The 24,219-nt window shown below is 40.7% G+C and overlaps 1 protein-coding gene across 1 annotated transcript in view; it reads left to right on the top strand.

Annotated features, from left to right (window-relative positions):
• The window catches only part of shank3a (SH3 and multiple ankyrin repeat domains 3a), a 143,602-nt gene that overhangs the window by 16,426 nt on the left and 102,957 nt on the right, over positions 1–24,219 (top strand). Inside the window, exons 2-3 of the mRNA XM_070830643.1 lie at positions 10,640–10,843; positions 20,695–20,766. Of these exons, the coding sequence (XP_070686744.1) occupies positions 10,640–10,843; positions 20,695–20,766 (276 nt within the window). The remainder of the gene's footprint in view (positions 1–10,639; positions 10,844–20,694; positions 20,767–24,219) is intronic.

Raw genomic sequence — 24,219 nt, 5'->3', positions numbered from 1 at the left:
AGCATTAGACCATCTAATACAGTGATTAAGTGAAAACACACAGCCTTCTCTGTCTTCCTTCACGCTTCCTCTGTTCATTGTCCCACCGTGCTTCAGAAGTGTGACCTACAGTTTGTCTCTCATCTCCTCCCTCAAGCCCTTACTCTCCTGTCCAATCATCCTTCACTTATGTCTATAATTTAAACACACAAAATATCAAGGCTTGGTCTTTGGTGAAACAGTGTGAAGACAAGGGGGAGACTGGAGAGAGGAATGTTGTACCCCAGGGTGTCTGTTCTCGGCTAGCATGTGAATAAGTTTGACATGGAGGGACATTGATAAACACAAAAGGCCACACTGTGGCTGCACAGGAACAGGCACACAACCAACACATGCACTTTGGTAGAAGAACGTGATTTAGCATTTCTCACAAACTCGCAATAGCTGCAACCATGTTGTTTTGTTCTTATTTGAAACAGTTTGAATAGTAATTGAGGTAATCAAGTTGACATTGTATTAATCTAACAGCCAAACACGGGCAATTGAGATGATTTGACTTCCCTTTTGTGGAGGTGCCATGCCTCAGCAATCGCACCCTGGTGGCTTGAGCAAAGATTTCCTGGATGTTGCGGCTGCTTTCCAGAGTAGAAGAGTTTTATACAAGAGAGAGCAGACGGGCAAAACAAAAATCAAATGTCTGGAGCAGAAGGTAAGAAGTGGTCCCTCATCATCATTGATTGGAAGGATTTCAGATTTAGGGCAATGTATGTCAAGCAGGGACAACTCATATGCAAAGACATTTGGACACTTGTGTCTGTGCAACTAACTTGTTTAACCACCTCAACAAATACTACAAACTGCAGTACGATAAATGCATGAATGCTATCCTTGTCCAGCGCCAACTCGGACATTCATAACTGTACAGCATATCACCGCATCTATTTGTTTTTGGGTAAAAAGCTTTGGTACAATTTTATTCATATTTTGTTTCTCGGAGATGCACTGTATTTTAACACAGATTGGTACATTTACAGGAATGTAGCGCAGCATGGATGTTAAACCCACTGCTCTGTTTATTGAAATGTGACAATAAAAATACATCGTCCATAAAATCAATAAATAATTGTGATAGATAATGGTGATCTCACCTGCCTTTTGCCAGTTGGTACGAACAGTTAATCAGCTGTCCTATGCACCTTTTTACAATCGGCCAGTCCCACTGCCACACAACACAAGCACACACCTTCACGCAGACACACTTAACTGCCATGGCGAATTTCAGCATCCTGGGGCAAAAACTGTGGCCACTAAAAGGTGGGTAAAAAATGCGTCGACCGACCCACCAGCCAACCGACTGGCAAAGTGAGCTGTAGAGCTGCTAGATGCAGCTAAAAACTGCAGCTTGTGTCGTGACCAGCCATGTGTCTGCAGTGTGGTGAAGCACCTCACTTGACTCCCTCTCCACTGAAACATATGGATGCTGCTGTATCTTATTCTTCTCCTCCAATAAACCCTTATCCTGAAGTAGTAATGCCCTTCCAGCTCTCCTTAGCTCTTATCTATTCACCCTCCTCCAAGATCATTTTTAGTGTCATAGCTGTGTGACAGTACCAAGGCTGTAGGGCTCTGATACGCTCATGAACTGTGCACAATTCAAGCTTATTCTACTCACTATAAGTTTCTAGATTACAAAGAGCTACGTTTCTAAAAAGTAAAAAGGACATTTAACTATAACAAACTATATAGAATGTAGGGCTGCAACTAACAACTGTTTTCATTATCAATTATTTCGATTATATCGATTTAATTGATGAGTCTATAAGTAGTAAAGCAACACCTATACCAGTTTACCAGAAGGTAATGTCTTCAAATGTACTGACCAATAGTCCAAAACCTACGACATTTCATTTCCTATCACAAAATTCAGCAGTCCTCACGTCTGAAGACTTGGAACTAGCAAATGTCTTTTGCTTGAAAAATTGAACATCACAATAGTTGCAGATTCATTTTCCTTCGATTGTACTAATTGATTAATCAATTCATTATTTCACCTCTAGAATAATAGAGGTATACATACGATTTCTCAACATTTATCTAATTGTCCTATTATGTCAGTTTTGTTTTTGTCTTGAGGCTTGTTGTGTCACTGTTATGCTCTATAAACTGAGGGTCAAGAACAGGGCTTTACAGTAGGAGAATGGTTGTTACACATGGTTGAACATGGCATGCTTGAGAGGATGATCACTCACCCTATTTACTCACATGCACGTAATGTGTTTTCAGGCAGCAATACCACTGCATTTACAACCGATCAAGGTTGTGTAACTTGGCAGCACAATGCGCCTTTGCCATTGCAGCTACGGCTGCCTATAACATGATTAAGTTGAGCAAATGAATATCATAGACATTGGCGATTGGCTTAAAACAAATGATCAAACTTTGAAGCTGATGTTGCTGTTGAACAGGTAAAATACAGTTAAATAGACCCTTTACACTGAGCATATTTTGACGTGTCAAATCAGGGAAAATTAAAAACATTAATTCCACTATTTCTGTCCATTTAGGTGAGCCAGTTCCAGAGCTCTGCTATCATACATGCTCACTTACTGTTTTGGCTTAATCAATCAATCAATATCAATAAGTTAATGTTATTTGTGCTTTATTATTTTTTTTATTTTGTGCTTTTTCTCCTTCAGCAAGTCGAAATGTCTGCTGTGATCAGTGGTTGCTGTGGTCACATGACAACCCATAGCAGTAAGATGAAAAAAGTTCAACTGTTGTTACCTCGGGTGGGAGTGGCAAAAACAAAACTACGTGTGTGCGTCATGGGAACATTGTTGTTTGCTTATTTCTAGACACCTCCTGCTGCCTGCTACCTAATCTGCCATCGTGCTTAAATTAGAAACAATGGAGACACTGCTGAAAGAAGCTTAGTTTAGTTTACACAAACTCTGAGGACTGTTCTCAGATCTACCTCTTCCTCTTCATCAAAAACAACCAGAAATTTGGGATTAGAACTACGTCATGGTAACGGTAGCATTTCATTCATACTGTACAAAAGTTCAAATACAGTATGATATGATACAATAACTTCTGTTATCAGCAGTTAGAGTGAAAATCAGTTTAATCAGTTGCTCTCCTACCACTTGCGTTCGTCAGAGGTCAATAATATCTTGGATAATCCAACACAACTGTGAATGAAATCCTCTTTCTAAAATATCAGTAGACAGTAATCCTCGTCTTAATCCCATTTTCCATGTCTCGTGTAGATAGTGTTGAAATACTGTGTTAGAAATAAATGTATACTTACAGTATGAGAGAAGTTATTGCTGTTGTGAATCTTGTCTGCTTAAGTCTTTAATACCAGCCCTGAACTCCACAAAGTCCACAAAGTTTCTAAGAACCAGAAGAGTGGCAACTCATTTTGGGGGAAGAAATTTCAACGACATTTCAATGCATTTTCCTATGTGTTACCACTTAATGCTTTGCAAAGGTTGTGATTGCGCTGTCAGAGCCCTTTGATAGGCTGGCAAACACACACATACACAGTTGCATCTACTCAATAATTTCACACTATCCTTCTTGGCTTTTTTTCACTATACTGCTCTCTGCTCTCTCTCTCTGATTCAGTCTCTCAATTTATTTGTCTACTGCACTTGAGCTTTCTTCCTCTCTCATGCTTTGAATATTATATCCAGTCTGGGTTGGTCTGCATTGCAGTTTGAAGGCAAAACTGGGTAGAAGAAAAGATTCCTTCATAGCCTTTATTTTGACTTCTGTAACACTGTGAGGGGAAGACCCCTGTTTTCAGTGACACGAAGGAATCACAACAAAACAGTAAAAGACCTGTCCATTCATTTAGACAGAGGGTGTGTGTTTTGTTATGGAGGTGTGAGCAAAATAACAGGAAATAGAGAATGGAGACAGTTAGGAGGGAGATTTAAACCCTTTATTAGAAAAACACTTTAATCACCTGTGGCAGGTCACCTTTCACTATAACAATCACTATTAAACCTTAAGACTGTCTTCCAACCTCAGTGGTGTTGTTACATAATTAGATATTTTATATTAGAATAGATATGATGCACTAAATCTCTAGTAATCATCATCTTTAGTGCTTCCATGTTTATTTGATTTATTCCTTGCCCTATTTTTGCCGTTGGTAATTGTGACTTTTGGCGTGAACAGTGGACTGCCTGTCCAGGCTGATGGTGTTTGTTTTGGCTTGAATTCATTAAATATAAATCACAAAACAGTTTCTGACTTTGGCTTGCTGTTTGTTCTAAATATTAGAGCTCATTTGATCAGTGTGACTGAAATCATTTTTTTTAAGATGGCATGGGCTAATCTGTGTTAAATACCTGTTAAATTGTTGTGTATAGTGTGTTTAATTGACAATGCTCAGATCGAGTCAGTGATTGGAAGTGGATGCAAGAGACCTAAATGCTGAGAAGTGAGACCACAGTTTGTGACACCAAGGATAGAAGAAAGTTTTTTTTCAAGTAATTATACAATTTTTTTTTAATGGAGAGATCTTACAAATACTATATGTCATATTATACTATATGTACTATTATACGCATGTGTATCATTTTTACGTAGCACTATCAAATATAAATGAAAGCTAATGGTTCATATTGTAATTCTGAGCAATGTTTATGTTTGTTTTTTATATGTCATAATGTTACAGGGCGAATTATATGTGAATGTAAATTGCTGTTTTTGCCTAATTCAAAGGTAAATCAGTAGGGTACACTTTAAAGAGTAGACATGTAAATGTCATCATGAATACAGGATGGTACCTGCAGAACATTTCCTTTTGACTTGAGTAAATTACTTGATGATCCCTAACCCTAACCCTGCTATTCAGTTACTTTTGCTTTTGAAGTACATTGAAATAAATATTGAATTAAGCATTGCTTATGTTTGATAGTGTTGTCAGATCATTTGCCTTTTTTTTCAGGTTGTGTAGGACATGCCCTTAATCCAGATTAAGTAGCCATGTACAAATTACAGTTTCTGTACAAAATACAGAAAATCTGGCATAAATGTTTAATTGGTCAATTGTAATTGTGAAATGTGACTACCTGAATGAAATTACTGATGCGCTGGTCTTGGATATGGTAATTACAGGTATTGGTTTCAGTATTCTGCACCAAAGTAGTTATTTTATGCAACAATGATTGGGGTTATGCCCTTACATAAAAGTTATACTGCTGATGCTTCATTGATTACAGGTAACAGTTAACAGTTTCAGCGCTGTACAAACAGTGTGTGGTGGGATGAATGACTGGCAAGAAAGCAGTTTAGATGCAGAGGGCAGGTGGAGAGTGCGCTTTACGAGATGTGAGATGTCAGGGTCTCATTCTGACGTCAGCTTTGGTTTTTGTGGATTCAAGCAAACTCAGTTTACACACGAGTGGACAGGGAGACAAAGCAAACACAGATTAACAATGACAAGTGATGCACAAACTCTCTAGGACCCACAATTACACAAATGTACATCTTGTACTGCGACCAGAAGAACTGAAATCAAGGTTAAGTGTGACTGTTTTCCCTGTTTTAGGTGTGTTGTTAAAAATGCTGTGCACATGTGCATTCAATCAGGCAATGAGAGACAAAACAGAGCACACAATTGAATAATGTAATAGGTAGTATGTAAATATATAGTATAGTAATACTGTAGTAATAACAAGATATTTCTCATAGCCAAAATGAACACTCCAAGTCGTTTTCATTTGCGTTATTTAAAAAATCTTGTTTTCGAGTCATCCTCTATACTAATAAGTAATGAAGAGTGCCTGTAACTGCCTCTGTAACTGTGCTTTGTCTGTGGACATAACAACAGTGGCCCAACACTTCTTTACCCTCAACAAAGAAACAACTATGTTCCATTTGATTAAACTGTAGAGTGGTCGAGACCAGTAACTTGTTTAATTTGAAACAAAATGAAAACCTTTGCAGCAAATATGCCTTCAAAGTCTTATCAGCAGTTCATTAGCAGTTAAAAGTTTCCAGGTGTTAGTGTCTAAAAAGAAAGGCTGTGTTCATCTTTTGAAACAATGCATTAGAATATATTTTTGACAGAAATCAACGCAGCCAATTGTGGAAGCAGAGCAGCAAATATTTATGCACTCATGGACTTTCTCACAATTTATTTTCTTTGGCTAAACTTGCTTCCTGTTTCCTATCTGCTATATAAGTGCTATTTACGCTATATGCTTTCTTTACTATAGAAATACTCTACCTTCTGAGAGAGCTTGGCTTTTGTTTTTGATATACATTTTTTTAATGTTTGACCTCTAGCAATTTGCCTCTGGTGAAAGCAGTGAGAAATAAATTCTGCTTAAGGATGGGAGCCTTGTTAAACGCACATCTGAACAAGATATTCAGTCAACAATCATCTTAAAGATGCCTTAACAAAATAAACAGTCCACATACAGAAAAAATTAATAAATAGATAAATACGCATGCACATGTACAATAGAGAAGACAATTCATTAGTCCATGCAGATCAGACGTCCATCCCATTAAGTCCTAAAACAACATTTGAATATATAGTCTTCTTTAAAGTTCCAGATATGCTGATTTGTTTATGTATGTGTGTCTGTTCAGTTGTTGCTGTATTTTAAGATTGTAAGATTTTGACAAGACTGTCCCATGAGGCCTTTTTAATCCTAAACCTTCAGTCTCTCTGAGCCCCCATCATCTCTCAGCGAAATGAAAAAGACAACCTATCTCAAAGTGAAGATGCAGCTTGATGTTAGTTTTGTTACACTGGGGGAAAAAAACCCTCATCTTTCTTTTGTTCGCCAGGTTTTCAAGCAGACAGTGACAGTACATTGGAAAAATAGCCAGCAGACAGCTGGATTTTGAAGATATTGTTGCCCATGGCATAGTTATGCAAAAGCACACATTGAACCCTGTATTTTTGTGCTTTTTTCCTGAAGATTGCTGACGTCTAATCTCAAAAAGTGGGACCTCCCGTTTAGAGCAAAGGTTTGAACACCGCTTAGTTGCAGATTGGTCTTATTTTGACTTGTCAAAAGGTTTGGATGAAAGATTATAAGTGTTGTAATGTTGCTGCGGAGCTGCTTGTTCAGCAGTAACACCACAATCATTTTTTCAGCTCTAAAAGCTAAAGTAGCTATGGCCAGTGCAGCAGTTGTCTGCAGTGTAACCAATTTTGTAGAGTTTCCACTGTAAACCACACCAACGTAGATGGATGCCTCCCAGCAGAATGATGAAGAAAGAGTGTTCATGACGTACAGTAGATAGCTCTGGCTTTTTGCAGGCTGGAGAGAGACACATTTTAGTAATAGCTGGGTTTGATGGCCTCACACAGCTTGAATACATCCCACAAGCTCAGTTTTCATTAAGAGATTTAAGTCGAGAAACAATCACTCAAGAACCAATTTAGTACTTAGTAACCAATCAGTGAACCCAGATGATAACATGACTCATCGGCTTCATAATCTCCCAACATCTTTATCTACTACCTGTCTGAAGGAGGAAACTGTCAATCATCTGCTGGTTTTTTATCAATAACATTGATCATTTCGAGGCTAATAGCACTTCTATTTATGCATTTTCCTTTCCCCTGAACTGCTTTAGTGTGATACCACTGTATGATCCAGTGAACACCATGCTGAACAGGAGTTGTTCACGTAGTTCTCTTTAAGACTGTTAAGAGAGGTACATATGTGATAGTAATCTTCAATAATAGCTCACCTGTTTCTGGATGTGTACCAGACATTTTGAAATGTCTTGTGTTCGGTCTTTCACTCTCACTCTCAGACCTTTTGCCACATGGTTTGATTGCATGTTTGGTTTTTAGCAGATGTTCTGTTTGTGGATATCTGTAGCAGGAAATGTCAGTTATGGTTTGGGCCAGTGATAACTCAAATAATCCAGGACTTGTGCTCAGTAGAAAGGCTCTGTAGTGTTTTCTGCAGATGCTATCTCCATTCCCCAATTTTTAACAATATGGGCCTAGTGACTGGGTGGAGGGCAGTCTCCTCCTCTCAGTGGGAAAACAGAGGTTTTCATTTCCAGGGTGATATGTATAATACAGATGGGTTACAGTACTTTCAGGACATTAAAGGAGACATATTATGCTCATTTTCAGGTTCACACTTTTATTTGGGGGTCCTACTAGAATATGCTTACATGCTGCAATGTTAAAAAAAACACTTCATTTTTTGCATACTGCGCATACTGTGTACTGCTCTTTTCAGCCTGTCTCTGGGCTTTTTGGGACTTGAGGGGGCTTAAAGAGACAGTAACTAAAATATAATGTTCAGTCTGCTCTGATTGGTCAGCTCCCACAGCCCTGGGCAGGCAAACCCCACCATCACCCGCTCTGCCATATCGAAAGAGGAAACACAGTAGCCGAGCTAAATGCTAACGCCAAGTTCAAAGGACAAATAACCTCCAAAACTTAAAGCCTCCAAGTCTGAAGTCGGAAATACAGCCGGTATTGATCCATATTTGAGCTTGTACCGTTAATGGCCCTTGTTAAGGAAGCAGTCATGAGTAAAATAACACACACACACAACAGTTGTGTTTTGCAGTTGAGAGCATTTCCGTCACAAGCTTTTCCAAAATAAAGTAAATCCACTGGGTCGTCCCTTCCAGACACTGGGATGACACGAAGACTGCAGTGTGGGTTTTTGCAGCCAACAACAACCCAATTTGGGTGCAAGGTGGATCCAAGCTTTCAGTGGGTGGGACCGTCACCCTTCTGAAGGTTTGCATATTCCCTGCATGAGATGTCACAAGCGGGGCAAATCTAAATGGATTATTTTCACAAGCATTTAGTGAAGATGGAGCAGAAGAAAAAGAGAGAGGATGGTCTTTTCCAATAGTTTAACAGTCTCTAGACACAACAAAAGTCATTAAAAAGTGCATGTTGCATAATGTGTCCCCTTTAAAAACAGCTTCGACCTGATCTTTTTTTTGAAACAGTTTACAGCAGCTCTCAAAGCACATGGTGTACCACAGCAGGCTCCTGTTAAGAAAACAGGATTTACAGGCATGATGGCCACCTTTTATCAGTATTTTACTGAAGCCTCTTATAAAATGCTCCCATTAGACAGAATATAGAGTAGGGACGTCCCAGTATTGGGGCATAACTTCAACTAAGGCACAGTATGGGTTGATTGGCTTGTTGGAATCTTGACCATTAACAGATTCAGTTGAATTTTGTTTAGAGGAAATACCTGACCCCTTGCAAACTTTATCTCACGAAAGACTGGATATCCCACAATATTTGGTTGTCCAACTCTGAGAAACTGGGATCTGGATGATTGGAGCAGTACACCTCTACCATCAAACAGCCTTTGCCACCTCCCCCTAACATTATGTCTGCCTTACTGTGTATATGTGATACTGACAAAAGATAAATCCTGGATCAGACAAACATTCAAAGACATTTGTTCATTAGTCACGCTTTTTTCTGATCAAAGTCATTATTCTATCTCTTGGCAATACTGTGAGACTTCTACAGGCTTTTATGGCTTTGCACCTATAGCTACTGTAAAGCTTTTTTTAATCTTCTAATCTACATGGATGTCCTGATGCTTCAGTCAGCGCTGTCTGTGTTCATCTGCATGCACGTGTTACAACGGCTGTGCTGTATTGCTCACCAGTTGTGTCAGAAACATAGTGATGCTGAACAGGATAGAGTTGAGGTTCTGAATCGATATTGCAGGCAGCATTGATTGATTTATTACTTGTGGGTTTTACACACTCCCTCTCACTCACTCTCTGCTCTCTCTCTCTCTCCCTCTCTCTCTGCAGTCTGTTGCTCAGGCTCCACAATGTGGTAACTAGAGGGAAGTGCTCTGTCTACCCACAGGAGGCATAGTCCTTAACACTCTGGACAGACTGAAAAGGAACGTAGTAGTTTATTTCAAGTGTTAAATGAAACATGATTTACCCAGTATGTGAGGTTCAGTCAACAGTTAACCAACTGTATCTAATTTCCTAACATAATTAATTTATGGAAAAGAGTGCACCACTTATGTTATATGTTAGAGGGGGGTTTCAGTCTATGTATTAGATGCACAGTTGTTTATTGGAGCGCACAAGCTAAACGAGTGAATTCTGTTTTTTCCCACGGGCATCCATACCTGTGAAGTGTTTCATTTATGACTGGAGACAGAGCTACTGCAGCCGTTGGTGTAGCAGTTGCATATTGGCCAGCTTAATTTTCAGAGCATAAATAATGCACACTCACGTGCAGACTCAAATTTATGTTGCTGAAAAATGGGTGTCAGGAGAGTGTTCCTGTAAAAGCTTTTGCTTGTATTATGGTTTTGTTTACTCTAGTATGGTAACTAGCAGTGACTTTTAGGATGACCTTTTCTGAAAATTAATGGGTAACGGTGCTACCGTACCTATGTGAATTGCATATTATGATAAAAGGCTTAACTACTCCCCTGGGCATGACATTGGAAGTTCAATAATGTCTTTATGATGAAAGAGCTCATTTTTAATATTCTAGTACATTTTTCAGCACCTAAATGTTATATTTATGTGAATCAGTAAAATATCACTCCTCACTCTCTTAGTTTTACTTAACTGGAGTGCAATATGTGATATTCAGAAAAATGACATCTGCTTAACCCTCTCCACTCTTTTGCTCTTGTCTCTGCAGAAATGTATGAAATTCAATGTGGATGCTCCTATCTGGCTGTCCAAGCAGCGGATCCTGTGTACTCTCAACCAGAGCCTGAAGGATGTACTCAACTATGGCCTATTCCAGCCGGCTTACAATGGCAAGGCTGGCAAGTTTCTGGATGAGGAGAGACAGCTAAGGGAATACCCCTTCCCATCCATCGCTCCTGTACCGTACCTGGAGGTAGGTATGGACCATGTTTATGTATGAGGCTTTAAGGAGTGGTAGCAGCAGAGGTGGAAAGACTAGTAGGCGGTACATGCCACCACACTACACATCATCTCTGTGTTTGTATCCTATTAAACCAGCATCAACCTCCAAACAATGATTATAGCGGATGTGGGGAAAAAAATAATTTCACATAAGAACCACTATTCTAATCTTTTATAATCCTGAATCACATCTCAAATTCCAAAACTCAAAATTCCTGCTCTTGATGGTTATGTTGACGGAATACAAACACAGAACAGCTAACGGCAAGGGCAAGCTATCTGAAGTGTGTACTGAATGCACACACTTCAGGCATCTTATCCTAACCCTTCGAAAACGGCTGTTGTTGGGGTGTACTTACGTTTGCATGATGGAGGTGATTTCATGAATATCAAGTTCACCATCACCAAGTGATTAATGATTTCAACAGCTGAGCAAACAAGTCAGCTGGCCAATACATAGTGCACCATTTCAAAACTGCAGCTACCTATAGCCCAGTTTATATCTGCAGTAGTACTGTGCTGTGGATTTCTTTGGTGCTAGTGCCACAGCAGAGAGGGTGTTCTCACTGCTTGCAACATTTGTCACATATACAGCCGTAGTAGTTGAAGGTAGAGTATATTGACAAATGTGGCCATGCTATGATTTTTGTCACGACTGCTTTGTCTGATTAGTAATCCAGAGAAGGAGAGGAGTAAATGATTTCTTCATGTAGACTGAACACTGAGACTGTTGTCATTTGCCAATCATCTTACAAGCTATTGTTATCGAAGCTGCACTCTTTTCGAAGTTGCCTACTGTATTTGTGCATGTATACATCACAGGCACACACATGCAGGCTCGCACAGCATGCGGGTGTTGGTATGTGCATCACATTGCAGTGAACATTTTTTCTCTGTCATAATGTGTCAGTCAAACCCAGCAGCAGTAATACCACACTCAATGACAGTGTGTTGTCTGCAGCGGCTGTCATCTCTCTGAGATAATTGTTGTGCTTGTCCATCATGGTTTTTGATCTGAGAGAAGCGTGGGCGTGTAAAGACGTATTGCTTTAAAGACAGTGGTGTAAAGATGTCAGCTGGTTTTCTGTCTGGTCGACTTTGTTTTCACCTATTTTGTGATCTGTCGTGATTGAGAGCATAATAAATATGAACTTTCCCTCTTGAACCTCAGTTTAATGTTAATCCATGATGGATTGTGAAATACTGCTGTTGTTTATTGAATATGATTACATAATTGCTTATCATTGTCCCAGCTTGCTTTGGAAATTCTGATATTTCTCTATAATAAAAAGGCTTTTTCATGTTTTCTTTGGTAGTACAGTTTGGGCTGTATCAACAGTGATGAAATGTATTAGCATACTGGAGGCTTATGATAGGCCTATTGGTGTCCTCTCCTCTCTCTTTATCTGTATCTTTCCTTTCTCCCTTTCTAATCATGAGGCTATTTCAGTATTGATTTACTATTTCAATTGGGTTCTTTGCAGCGCTTGGTCGACAAAAGTAGACATTTGAAAACTTTCAGACTACGGGATCCTTCCAGGATTCCACCCTTCTTGATGATTTCTTATAGAATCAGAGATATATTTCTTCTAATATAGACTTGATTCAGAGGTGCTGAAGATGAATAGCTCACCTTTAGTAAAACATTGCTTGATGTAAAACACAAAAGGCTTCACTGTCAATCAGAATATCAACATCAGCTATTCACACTGTCATCTGCTTTGCAGTAAGGGATAAAATAGGTTTAAATCAACATTGGTGTTCACATTTTAATCGTTTGATTTAAACTACAAACTAGACAATCACTACATGATAAGAAATTATCAAATTTGTATAGTAATTGACAAAGTCTAAGCAGAGCTTGCCACTTTCAGCTGAAAAGCGTCCACTCAGTTTAACTATTTGTACTGAAACACTTGGCACAATGCCAAGTCATGCTCTGTCTGTGTGCCAGACACGGTCTACAGTAGGCTCCCTAAAAACTGCTCTTCATGCCTAAAACTGTCATTTTAGGAGCTGAAGTAATTAGAGTAATAGGAATATTTAATTCAAATGAGCTGTGTATTAAAGTATATATATTAAACTCTGGTATTTGTAACCCTGGGCCCTATGTTTACATACTTTTGCTTCGGAATGAAAAAGTCTTGGAAATGGTCCCTACAGAGACAGACCTATAAGATCCTTTTTGACCAGAAACCAGGAACAGTCGTTCTATTGCTCTAACATTTTGTCAGCAGAATCATTTTACCTCACAAAATTCAGGAGATTCAACCCTTTAAAACACCAAAGTCACACCAAGTCTGTGCAGTCAGACACCACGGATTACATTACAGCCATTGTTGCCTGTTCACAGCCTGTTCACAGCCCGTTTGCACCTGCTGGCTCAGGTGATCCATTGGACCAATACCAAAACCTTTTGTACCTACCAGCAGTGGTGTAGTGGTGCCTGAAGATGTGGGTATATTACTAATTTATGCCCCCAATTTTTTTTTAAAAACAGCCCGATTAACACTTTGTGTTATAAACAGTGACATGTAAGACCACTCTTACATATTTACTTCATCCAAACAGGGATTTGCTACTGCTTGACATTATGAAATCAAAATTAGCTGCAGAAGAGGTGCAGATTTACACATATAAATGATAGACACAAACTTTACAGCATCAAGAACCTTTAGAACCATATTTGTAAGTTGGCTGCTATGAAGAATCAATTAAAGACCATGTTCAAAGCAAGTGGTTTGACAGCAAAGTTGTGTGATGGGGACCTCGACTGTGGTGACAAATATCATCCTCCCACTGTCTAGAACGTTTATCCTTAAGGGTCGTGGGGAACATGTAGCCAGTCCCAGCTGATTTTGGGTGAGAGGCGGGGCACACCCTGGACTGGTTGCCAGTCAATCACATGGCCAACACATAGAGACAGATAACCATTCTCGCTCACACTTACACCTACGGGCAATTTAGGGTCATCAGTTAACCTAACCTGCATGTCTTTGGACGGTGTGAGGAAAGAACCCACGCAAACACGGGGAGAACATGCAAAGTCCACACTGAAAGGTTAAAGGTTCAAACTACAAGATTCTGACCTTCTTGCTGTGAGGCACCACCGTGCTGCCGGAGAGAAAGTATCAGTGTCTCAAAAAATCTGTAGAAACTCACAAAAACTTTGAAACACTGAAAGTTAACCCCATTTTTCATATTTAAAGGTTTCTGAGTCTTATTTAACGATCATTTTATGTTCAAAAGTTGATCAGTAATGATCAAATTGTTGTAACTGTGTCTTTGAAATTAAATGTTACACCAGAGAGCACAATAATTGAGGGACTGCTGGGGCAGAACTCAGAAGAAAACACAGTCATTTTATGAATACAACGATGTGTGAGTTGAATTTAAGAGTATTAGTAAGTTAGTATTTAGGGCTTTTAGTAAAACGTTTTTAAAATTTAGGCCCAAATGCACAATGTGTTACAACTGCTGGATGAGGAGAGGAGGAGCTCACAATGCGCTGCATGCTTTTACACACGGCTCTTTATATTTTCCTTTGGACATAATGCAAGTAAGAGGACAACTGGACGACGGGGAATGAAAAAAAAACTACTTTGTAAACTATGTAAATGATCAGGAGCTGGAAAAACTGTGATCTACAGTATGGTTGTACTTGCAAAAGCTTACAATCTAGCTAAATAGGTGTGGGCTCCAGTAAGTTCGTGTATTTGTGTGTGCATGAGAGAGTGTCTGCTACTACTCTGTTGGAGCACTGTGTGTGTCATTGATTGACCAGCAGTTATTCCCTGAGGCATGTGGTGTGTAGAGATGATTGACAGTTTTGGATTAGCAGCTCAAAGCTCCTCTGCTCTGTCGTGGATTTACCCTGTTGGTGAACGCCACTCGTCAGTGTGGAAATTGACGTGCACAAACCGAAACACACACACTTGAATGCTTCCAAGCAGGTGCACTCACGCACGCGCATACACACACACACACACACACACACACACACACACACACAGGCACTCACACTCAAAACTAAAGTATATTGCAAGTCCTGGGAAGTGAAAGTTCCCAAATTCTTAAAGCTGTTACAGGCTGTCAGTGTTCAGTGAAACCTGTCTATTAAACAAGCAGCCTGTTACAGACCTAATGAATGATCTGGCTTTTGACAAGTTGGGAAATGGTAAGAGACCAGACCTGCAAAGCACAGAAAACAGAGACCATCATAAAATAAGATAAAAAATATAACTGTCATTTACAAACACTGTTTGCTGTGTCATTTTTGAGGCTGGTCTGTCTTGTGCAGTGCAATATTTACATTAAGGCACTTCAAATCTATTGCAGTGGTCTAAAGAAGCTTCTTATTAGGGCCTGAGCACCAAGCGGTGCGAGGACCCTATTGAAACTGCGTGGGGGAAAAATGTGCAAGGGAGGAAACGGGCCAGTACCTAAGAACCAAGAGGTGTATGGACCTCATAGGCCTCGAGCAGGTAGGCCTCGAAAAAATACGTGAAATGAAAAAAACAGGAGACCAGGGGGCCAAAAACATAGTTGAAATGCAAGGAATTCTTCTTCTTCTTCTTTTTTTGGCAAATGAATTGCATTTTTGGGGGCCTAAACATGCACGAAAAGTCATGAAAGTTTGCAGAAAATTCAGTCGTGGTGAAAAATTACGTATTTCATAGGTTTTGCAAATGGGTGTGACAAAATGGCTCTGTAGCGCCACCTAAACTCAGCCCCGGAACTGCGTTTTATGTACATGTACGAAATTCGGAGGGTTCATATATCTCTTCAAGACAGACAAAAAAGTCTCTTGGAGCAATGATCTAAACCCAACAGGAAATTGGCCATATTGGATTTTTCACGCATTTTTGGCGATTTACAGGGGACGTAAATGAACGAACTAGTCCGAGGGGGTTCCAGCGATCAACTTCAAACTTGGTCAGCTGGTAGAGAAGGCCTCAACGATGAAAAGTTATTAAAGGTCTCTACAGAATTTGAACGGTTTGGGCGTGGCAAGCTGTCAAAATTCAGTGTCTCACCATGACTCGCCATGAGACAGGAAGTTGTTAATAACTTGACTGTACATGATCCAATCAGCACCAAACTTCACATGTCTGATGAGAGTCCCGCCCTGAAGACGTCTACATGTCAATATTCATTCACAGTCACAGCGCCACCTGGTGGTGACAGGAAATGCTATGTTTTACATTATGATGGCTCAAGACCAGCCAGTTGATCAGATCCACTGTCAGGGAAGCCTCAAGATGTTGATGTTGGTCTGGAGCGAACACCGTGAGTCTCCGTCAAAAGCTGTTGCCGTGACGACCAGGCGATTTCGATAATACATTTTCCTTCACCATGAGCATTAAAAGTGCTGTAACTCCACTGTACAAGGTCCTATCTTCACCAAATTTATACCGTTTGATGACTGTCCGGCTCTGCTATAACTTCAGCGTACATTATCCAATCTCTTTCAAACTTGTCACGCTTAATAAGAGTCCCAACCTGAAGACATCTAGATGCCAATTAGTGACCACAGTCATTGCGCCACCTGGTGGCAACAGGAAGTAACACATCTATGGCAATGATCATTTGATTTGCACAACATTTTCACAGTGTAGTCAACACTTCATATACTGGAATATAGGACGTGATTAGTGGCTGTTCTCTGGCGCCACATGGGAACAGGAAGTGACGTGTAACTCCTTCACGCACTACCCGACATACATGAACATTTTGAGCCACGTGGAAGGGTCAGAGTCCAGCAACAGGATGGAGCCGCCGCACGCCACGACGTGCACGGAGGTGCGAGGGCCCTCCAACGCTGCTTGCAGCTTTAATTGTTACTGAAACTATATATAACTACATCTAAATATAAAATATGACTACCTTTTGTTGTCTTAACATATAAAGTAGCAGAATTACATAAATACGTCTCAGATGCTGAAACAAATGGCATACTCAGTAATTGCAACCAAAGTACAGATTTAACTCTGGCCATGGTCACTATATCACGAAAACCTTTGAGATATATTTTTTTTAACTTTTGTCAAGTGAGCAGTCAATTCAATTCGCCATTTTCTGTAATACCGTATGTTGTGTTATCAGTATTGGTATAGTCCAATCATTGTCCATCCATTGGTCATTGATTGTTCATCAGAGGTTAATGCTCTTGTTTCTGTATTTCAATCAACTATATTATGCTAATTTGGGTTCATTATTGTATTTGGAGGTCCGACTAGAATTTGTTTTCATGCTGCTCTTTTCAGCTCCTTTCTGAATGGCCCAGTTTTAGCTCTTGTTTCTTTAAGGCCCCCTTCCCAAAAAGTCTTTTCTGCTCTGATTGGTCAGCTGCCACAAGCCTGACCCCACCAACTCCCACATCACCTCTGCCATCTGCAAAGCACAGACTCTACTCTGAAGGGAAACCTCTGCAGCCGAGCAACATGCTAACACCAAATTCAACAGACTAACCTGCCAAATAAACAGAAAAACAACATAGAATATGGCCAAGCGTACAGCTTAAAAGTCTGATGATGGGTCACACACACACACACACACACACACACACACACACACACACACACACACACACACACACACACACACAGGCAAACAGCAAACCTGTAACAACAGCAACCAACAGCACCCCAATTTGCCTGCTTTGATCATTCTTTTGAATTAGCCACATAGCAATGGCGGACAATGAGGTGGAATCAGGTTTTTCAGTGCACAGAACCTCCACCCTGCTGAAGGGCTGGAGGAGGTCACATGTTCAACAGATCCCTGCATGTGACGTCACACACAAGGCCAAATTTAAAAGTGTTTTTATACACTGAAAGATGGAACAGGAGAAAAGAAGAGAGGAATTTTTTTTCATAGCTTGAGGGTCTAGAGTCTCTCTAGAGACACCAGGGACACGTATTTATGTTGAAAAGACATTTATAAAGTGCATTTTGCACAATGTTTAAATTGTCATTTCAATTTGTAGAAAAGCATTTTCTCGAAAAGTGGGGAAAAACACTTTCTCTCTATTCAACTAATCGATTTAGCTTTTTTACTTTGTCAGACCTATATGCAATTGCCCTCCTGCAAATTTATTCCGTAAATCTTTTCTATTGTTTTGAGATTAATATTTATAAAATCAAGCCTCATGGAGCAGTGGATACGTTTTCAACAAGGGGCAATATGTGGAAAAGATGTCAACAGAGCTATAAAGCTGAGAGATATTTGATTAAATGAAACAAAATTCCTGTTTCTATACCTCTGCTGTCTCCTGTTTTGTCTCTCTTAGGACAAAAATTCAAATTCAAAGCGTTTATTATCATGTGTACAGTGCAGAAACGGGTTTCCCTGTACAATGAAAATCGTACTTTGCCATTGTAGGGATGCTTTTCTGTGGTTGTAGTAATGAAGAGAGGAGTCCAAGAATCATTCAAGAAGTTTATGTAGGTTTACGAGCTCGGAGTCTAACATCACAGGCATAGATGAGACTAAAGGATACAGAGCAAAGCTTTCACATACATATAGGATTCCACAAGCAAGATCTGGTTTCAGGTATGTGAGGGGGTACCCCAAAGATGGACTTAACCTTTACATGAGCTGACCATCGTCCAGACAAAGTGGAGTCAGGAAGATAGAATGCTGACTTGAGGGGAACGTGCATGTTATTTAGGACACATGTCCCTGCAGCATGTTACATGAAAAAGACATTCTAACAGCCATCCACACTGAATGCCAAAGAGTAAAAAAGAAGAGGATAAAATATAAAATATAAATATAAACTACTATTGCTATATAAACTGCTATTGCTAACATATAAATATATTTACAAAATGTGCAACTTAACATGAGGTAAAGTAAATGTGCAGATTCTCCTATTGGCTGTTAAGGAGCCTGATGGCGGAGGGAAAGAAGGAGTTTCTCAGTCTGGATGTCCTGCACTTCAGACTCCTGTACCTCCGGCCTGAGGGGAGGAGAGTGAACAGTTTGTGTTAGGGGTGGATGGGGTCCTTGATGATGGAGGCAGCCCTCCGGTGGACTCTGCGTCTGTAGATGCTCTGCAGAGAGGGCAGGGGAGTCTTCACCACTCTCTGCAGGCGTTTGCAGTCCATGATGGTGGTGCTGCCGTACCACACGGTGATGTAGCCGGTCAAGATGGACTCAACAACGCAGCTGTAGAAGTTGGTGAGGATTTTTGACGACATGCCAAACCTCCTCAGCCTCCTCAGGAAATACAGCCGCTGCTGGGCCTTCTTCACCACACGCGCTGTGTGGTGTTCAGTGTCCAGGTGAGGTCCTCGTTGATGTGGACCCCCAGATATTTGAAGTTGCTCACCCTCTCCACTTCCTGACCTCGGACGAACAGTGGCTCCTTCCTCATGTCCACTATCATCTCCTTAGTTTTGTCCGTGTTGAGGGTGAGGTTGTTGTCCTCACGCCATGTCACCAGAGTGTCCACCTCCCTCCTGTAGGCTGCTTCGTCCCCAAAGGTGATGCGTCCTATCACAGCGGTGTCGTCCGCAAACTTATTTATTTATTTAACAGGGACGGTACACATTAATGAACATTTCTGTAAATGTGCCAGTATTAGCGTAAGGAAGCTATTTTTCAACTGTTGTCCCTGGGCAAGGTGTAAAATGCCAGCAGTTCAACTTCAGGATGGTGTTGTCCTTGTGGGAGGCTACACAGTCATGGGTGAACAGGGTGTAGAGGATGGGGCAGAGGACACACCCCTGAGGTGTGCCGATGTTCGTGATGGTGCTGGCTGAAGTCCTGTTTCCTATCCTGACAGACCGAGGCCTGCCAGTCAGAAAGTCCAGGAGCCAGTCACAGAGGAGGGGGTGTAGTCCGAGTGAGAACAGTTTGTGGGTGAGCTTGTGGGGGATGACCGTGTTGAACGCCGAGCTGTAGTCGATAAAGAGCATCCTGATGTAGGAGTCTTTATTCTCCAGGTGTGAGAGGGAGGTGTGCAGGACTGAAGCAATAGCGTCTGAAGTGGACCTGTTGGGCCGGTAGGCGCACTGTAGGGGGTCCACTGTTTATCCAGGGTTTCTGGTTGGGAAACTTCTTGACTTGGGTATGGTGGGTACGATGTTATCCACACAAGTGCTGATGTACCCAGTCACATAGTCGGCATACTCCTGTATGCTGACAGAAGAGTCCTCCAGAGTGGCTGCAGCTTGCAAGCCTGTACTTAATTCAAATGTATTTGGTCTGAGGAGCTGAAACTGTGTTTGGAATCACTTTGATAATTCTAATTAACATTATTATTGTTTTTAACAATTGGTAGCCCACATTTCTCAATACTAAATGGACTCTTCACATAGTCAACATAACAGACGTCACTGTGGACTACGCTGTGGATCATTTCTCATTGCCTGGACACAAAATGCATTCAATGACTGCGTCTTTCAAAATTCTTTAACTGTTTTCTCACTCAAATTCAACCATGTGAACACCATACACAATTTGTAATATGCATATACTTTTCAAAACTCAACTCTATGAAAGACTTGTACCAGGTGCGGAAAGGGGCAGTTGAGGCAGAACATTTCCAAGATATTTTCGCATGGGATGAAGTCCAATTTTACTGTTATGTTCGCCTGACGTCTGGGCACATTTGCAGCAGATTGCCCAGGATGGATCAGGCATCCACAAAGATGTACAAAACAAGGTTGACTAACACTGTTGTATGGTGAATACGTGTGGTGTTATGTTTTGCATTACTGGAATAACTTCAGTTTCATCTTGTGCACAATAACTCTCTACAAGAATAGAAATAAAACAGCTTATCCTGCTATATTTGTTCTTGTTGTGTTTCAGTTCCGCTATAAAAGACGTGTCTACACCCAGACTTACCTGGATGAGAAGCAGCTGTCTAAGCTCCACACTAAGGTAAGACCAAACAGCTGTGAACAGCTATGAGCTTATGCTTTGACCAGCCTTATGAAATGAGCGAATGTGACATATGAAATACATAATACTGTTGTTGCTTATAGCTCAGATAGCATAGTGGTCTAATCTTTAATCTTTAGAAGATGCTTCAAAAGAGGACAGTAACGGCATGTGTGTCTGTTGGTTCATTCATGTGTACCTGAAGTACTCTCTTTACTGTGATGGCATATCATTGCTAAAATCCAAAAGTGCAAATGAGATCCGCGCATGCATTTGTAGAGGAGCTGTGTGCACATCTCAAACAGCCACGCACAGGTATTATTTTTGTGAGCGCTTTAACAACATCTCTGCAATATCAATCTCTGCCGGTGAGAAAACCATGCTTTGAGCATGCCGAAAGTCCAACGGAGCGTGTGGCTGCTATCCCCGATCATTGATCTCCTGTTTGGAAAAATGTCATCTGCTTGTTTGCAAGTGCTTTTTCTTTTTTGCCAATAAGTAGACAGACCATAGCTATAGAAACTTAGATACTTAATTGGCTGCTGCTTTATGTCGCCGCAATGCTAAGTAACCCATATCATGTTCAATTTCTCAAGTTTTTAACAAACCAAATTGCATGAAAGTCAGTTCAGAATGAACTGAGTTACAGTCGATTTTCCAGTGAAGTCTGCATCTCTCAATGCACGTTTTTCTGTACACGCGGATGTACACGCATGGCGAATGTGCAGACACCATGGATGTTTAGACAGACAGAGCAACATACAGCAACGGTCAATGAGAGATCCAAGTTTCTGTATCCATGATCCACACACTGACCGCCAAAAAGAAAAAAACACTTGTGAGTGAGCAGGTGAAAGCTCTCTGAGCGGGAGATCAATGATAGTGGTTGTGTGCTCAAGGATAACAGTCACATGCTCCTCCGGCCTCTTTACATGCTCAAAGTATGTTCTTTAAATTTTTTCTCGCAGAGTACGATATTGCTCTCACGATCAGAGATATTCTGCTTACACGTGCTTTGAAAGTGCTTGCAAAAATAGTATGCATGTATGGCTGTTTGAGTTGCATGCACAGCTCCTCTACAGTCACAGCAGTGGATCTCATTTGCATTCACAGATTTTGGCAATGATATGCCATCATAGTGTAAGCCAGGAGCCCTCGCAGCTTTGCATGAAGACAATGAGTTCTTGAATACAAGAACATGAAGACACGAACCAGATCTGTTTTGTGCTGTTATAGCATGTTAACATGAACAGGTTGATTACGGTAATTGGGGTTTCACTTATCTCCAGTTATGTATTTCCCAAATCCTATCTTTCACCAATTATGTGCAATTTCCTCTGTTGAAAAACTGAGCAAGTAGCGCTGAGACACTAATGTTTTATTGTGAATAGAATAAGAGAATAAGACTTGCTGTTTGTTTAAGTGGACCGTTCATGTGTGGTTTTGCAAAGCAACCTTCTGGTTATTCGTATTGATAGAGACTGCATTTGTTTGATCTCAAATCAGGTTGAGAATATAGTCAAGACATTTGTGTATTATTGGTTTATGTATCACTCACTGGGTATGAACAGACGCAGAGGGCCAGGCAGGGTCAGTAAAATCATTTGTTGGATAAGCTTATAGACAGCAACAAAAAGGCTGTCCAAACTGGCACACAGAACCATGAGGGAACACTGGCAGGTGGTCACAAACACAGATCCAGAAAGGCAGACGATGACAAAGACTGGCATGGCACGGGCTATTGAGAAACTGAGCCAATCTGGCAGAGCATGAATACTGCTGGTCACTGTATACAGTACTATGGCTAGTGAAGTATTGAGGAACAGGTGTGCAAGCAGGTGACCAATCGGGTGATCACCTGTAGCAGGAAGTCAGTGGTGACGACTAGTGGGCAGGTGAAGAATGGCAAGTCTGAAATACCAGGAAATGTGAGCAAAAGGTGCAGATAAGTTAGACAGAGAAGCTGAAACCATGATTGTGTATGTGCGTGTGTGCTTTGGTCTGCTTGTTTGTGTGTACGTGTGTGTGATTGTAGGAGCAGACAGCAGATAGAATTGGTTTTGAATTAAGCCCCATGAGAGGGGAGGAGATTTACACTAGAGAGAATCACCAGTGTCAGCTGTGTGTTTCTGTATGTTAGAGGGAGAGAGAGAGCACACGAAGCTGCCACTGGGTGCAAATCATAGAACTGTAGTTGTGATAATTTATCATTCATCAGTCTTTGTTTGTTTCACCCCTGTCATTGTCAAAAGCCCATTTTGCAATCTCAGCTCAATTTAACTGACAAAATAATGTTTTAGTTTTTCATGAGACACAATTTAAACATGCTACATCACATAATAATTTGAAGTTATTGAAGTTCTTAGATGTGCTTTTCTTGTAGTTATAACAGTTTAAGTGCTTATTGCTTGATTCATTTATGCATATCCCATGAGAAAATTGTATTTCATTCTTTGCTCCTATGGTTAATGATCTAAAGTAAGTGCCTGGCAAATATTGGGTGGTTCAACACAAGTGATAAGCACCTCTTGGTAGAAATGAATGAACTCTAAAATTGTACATTTTGCACTACTGGTGCATTGGTGGCTGCTACCCTAATAATTGTCACAGAAACAAATTTTACTGGCTCTCTCTCCGTTGGTTTCGACTTAAAGAACAGACAGGGCACTTTACAACAATCAATTTATACAGAAATAGGGTTGGGCTGATGGCATTGGCCTCCACAGCTACCACTGAGCTTCTACCATTGTAGCATCGTGATTTAAAAGTCGCCGCCATTGCACTGGGGCAACACTGCCCTCCATTGTTCACCAAGCGTCACACCCTCCAGTCATCGTCATGTTTCATCGTCATGTGTTGGGAATTCATGGCTGTGTCCTGGACTTGTGTATGATATTCAAAAATGGTTTGTTAAAAAGAGAGAGTTCATTGTTGGGTTTTCTGCTATTTTGTTCAGCGACTGTATATTAATGGGTAGTGTGTTCTGCTGAGTACTTCCATTGAGAGTGTCAGAGAGAAAGAGAATGAGAAATAGTGAATGAGAGGGAGATGCAGAAAAGCAGTGATGAGGGGGATGAGTCATGCTCTCAAATATTGTTTCTTGTCTAACCAGGCTGTGAGTTGTCGCTACTGCGCTACACTGCTATTATAAACTATGAGTGGTACTCAACTGAGGTACTCCACCAAGATCAGTTTCTGCCCCGCTGCAATTAAGGTGGTGATTTCACACAATATATCATCTATAAAGGGAGAAACTGGGACTAGTAGAATTATCAAACGGAAAATAGAATGTGAACCACCCAGCCACTAACACTGTCTAACTAGGTAAAGACCTGGCTGTATGAATGGGCTGTGAAAGCCCCCACATTGTTTGAGCCATGACAGTATGAGTAATCCAGGACAGCTGTGTCATTGGAGGGAGTGAGGGTGGTAGTTTGTCTGTAAAAGCTCCAG

The sequence above is a fragment of the Pempheris klunzingeri genome, chromosome 5 (genome assembly GCF_042242105.1).
Source record: "Pempheris klunzingeri isolate RE-2024b chromosome 5, fPemKlu1.hap1, whole genome shotgun sequence".
NCBI classification, from domain to species: Eukaryota; Metazoa; Chordata; class Actinopteri; order Acropomatiformes; family Pempheridae; genus Pempheris; species Pempheris klunzingeri.
The sequence above is the reverse complement of the archived record's forward strand: the minus strand, read 5'-3'. Positions and strand labels throughout refer to the sequence as shown.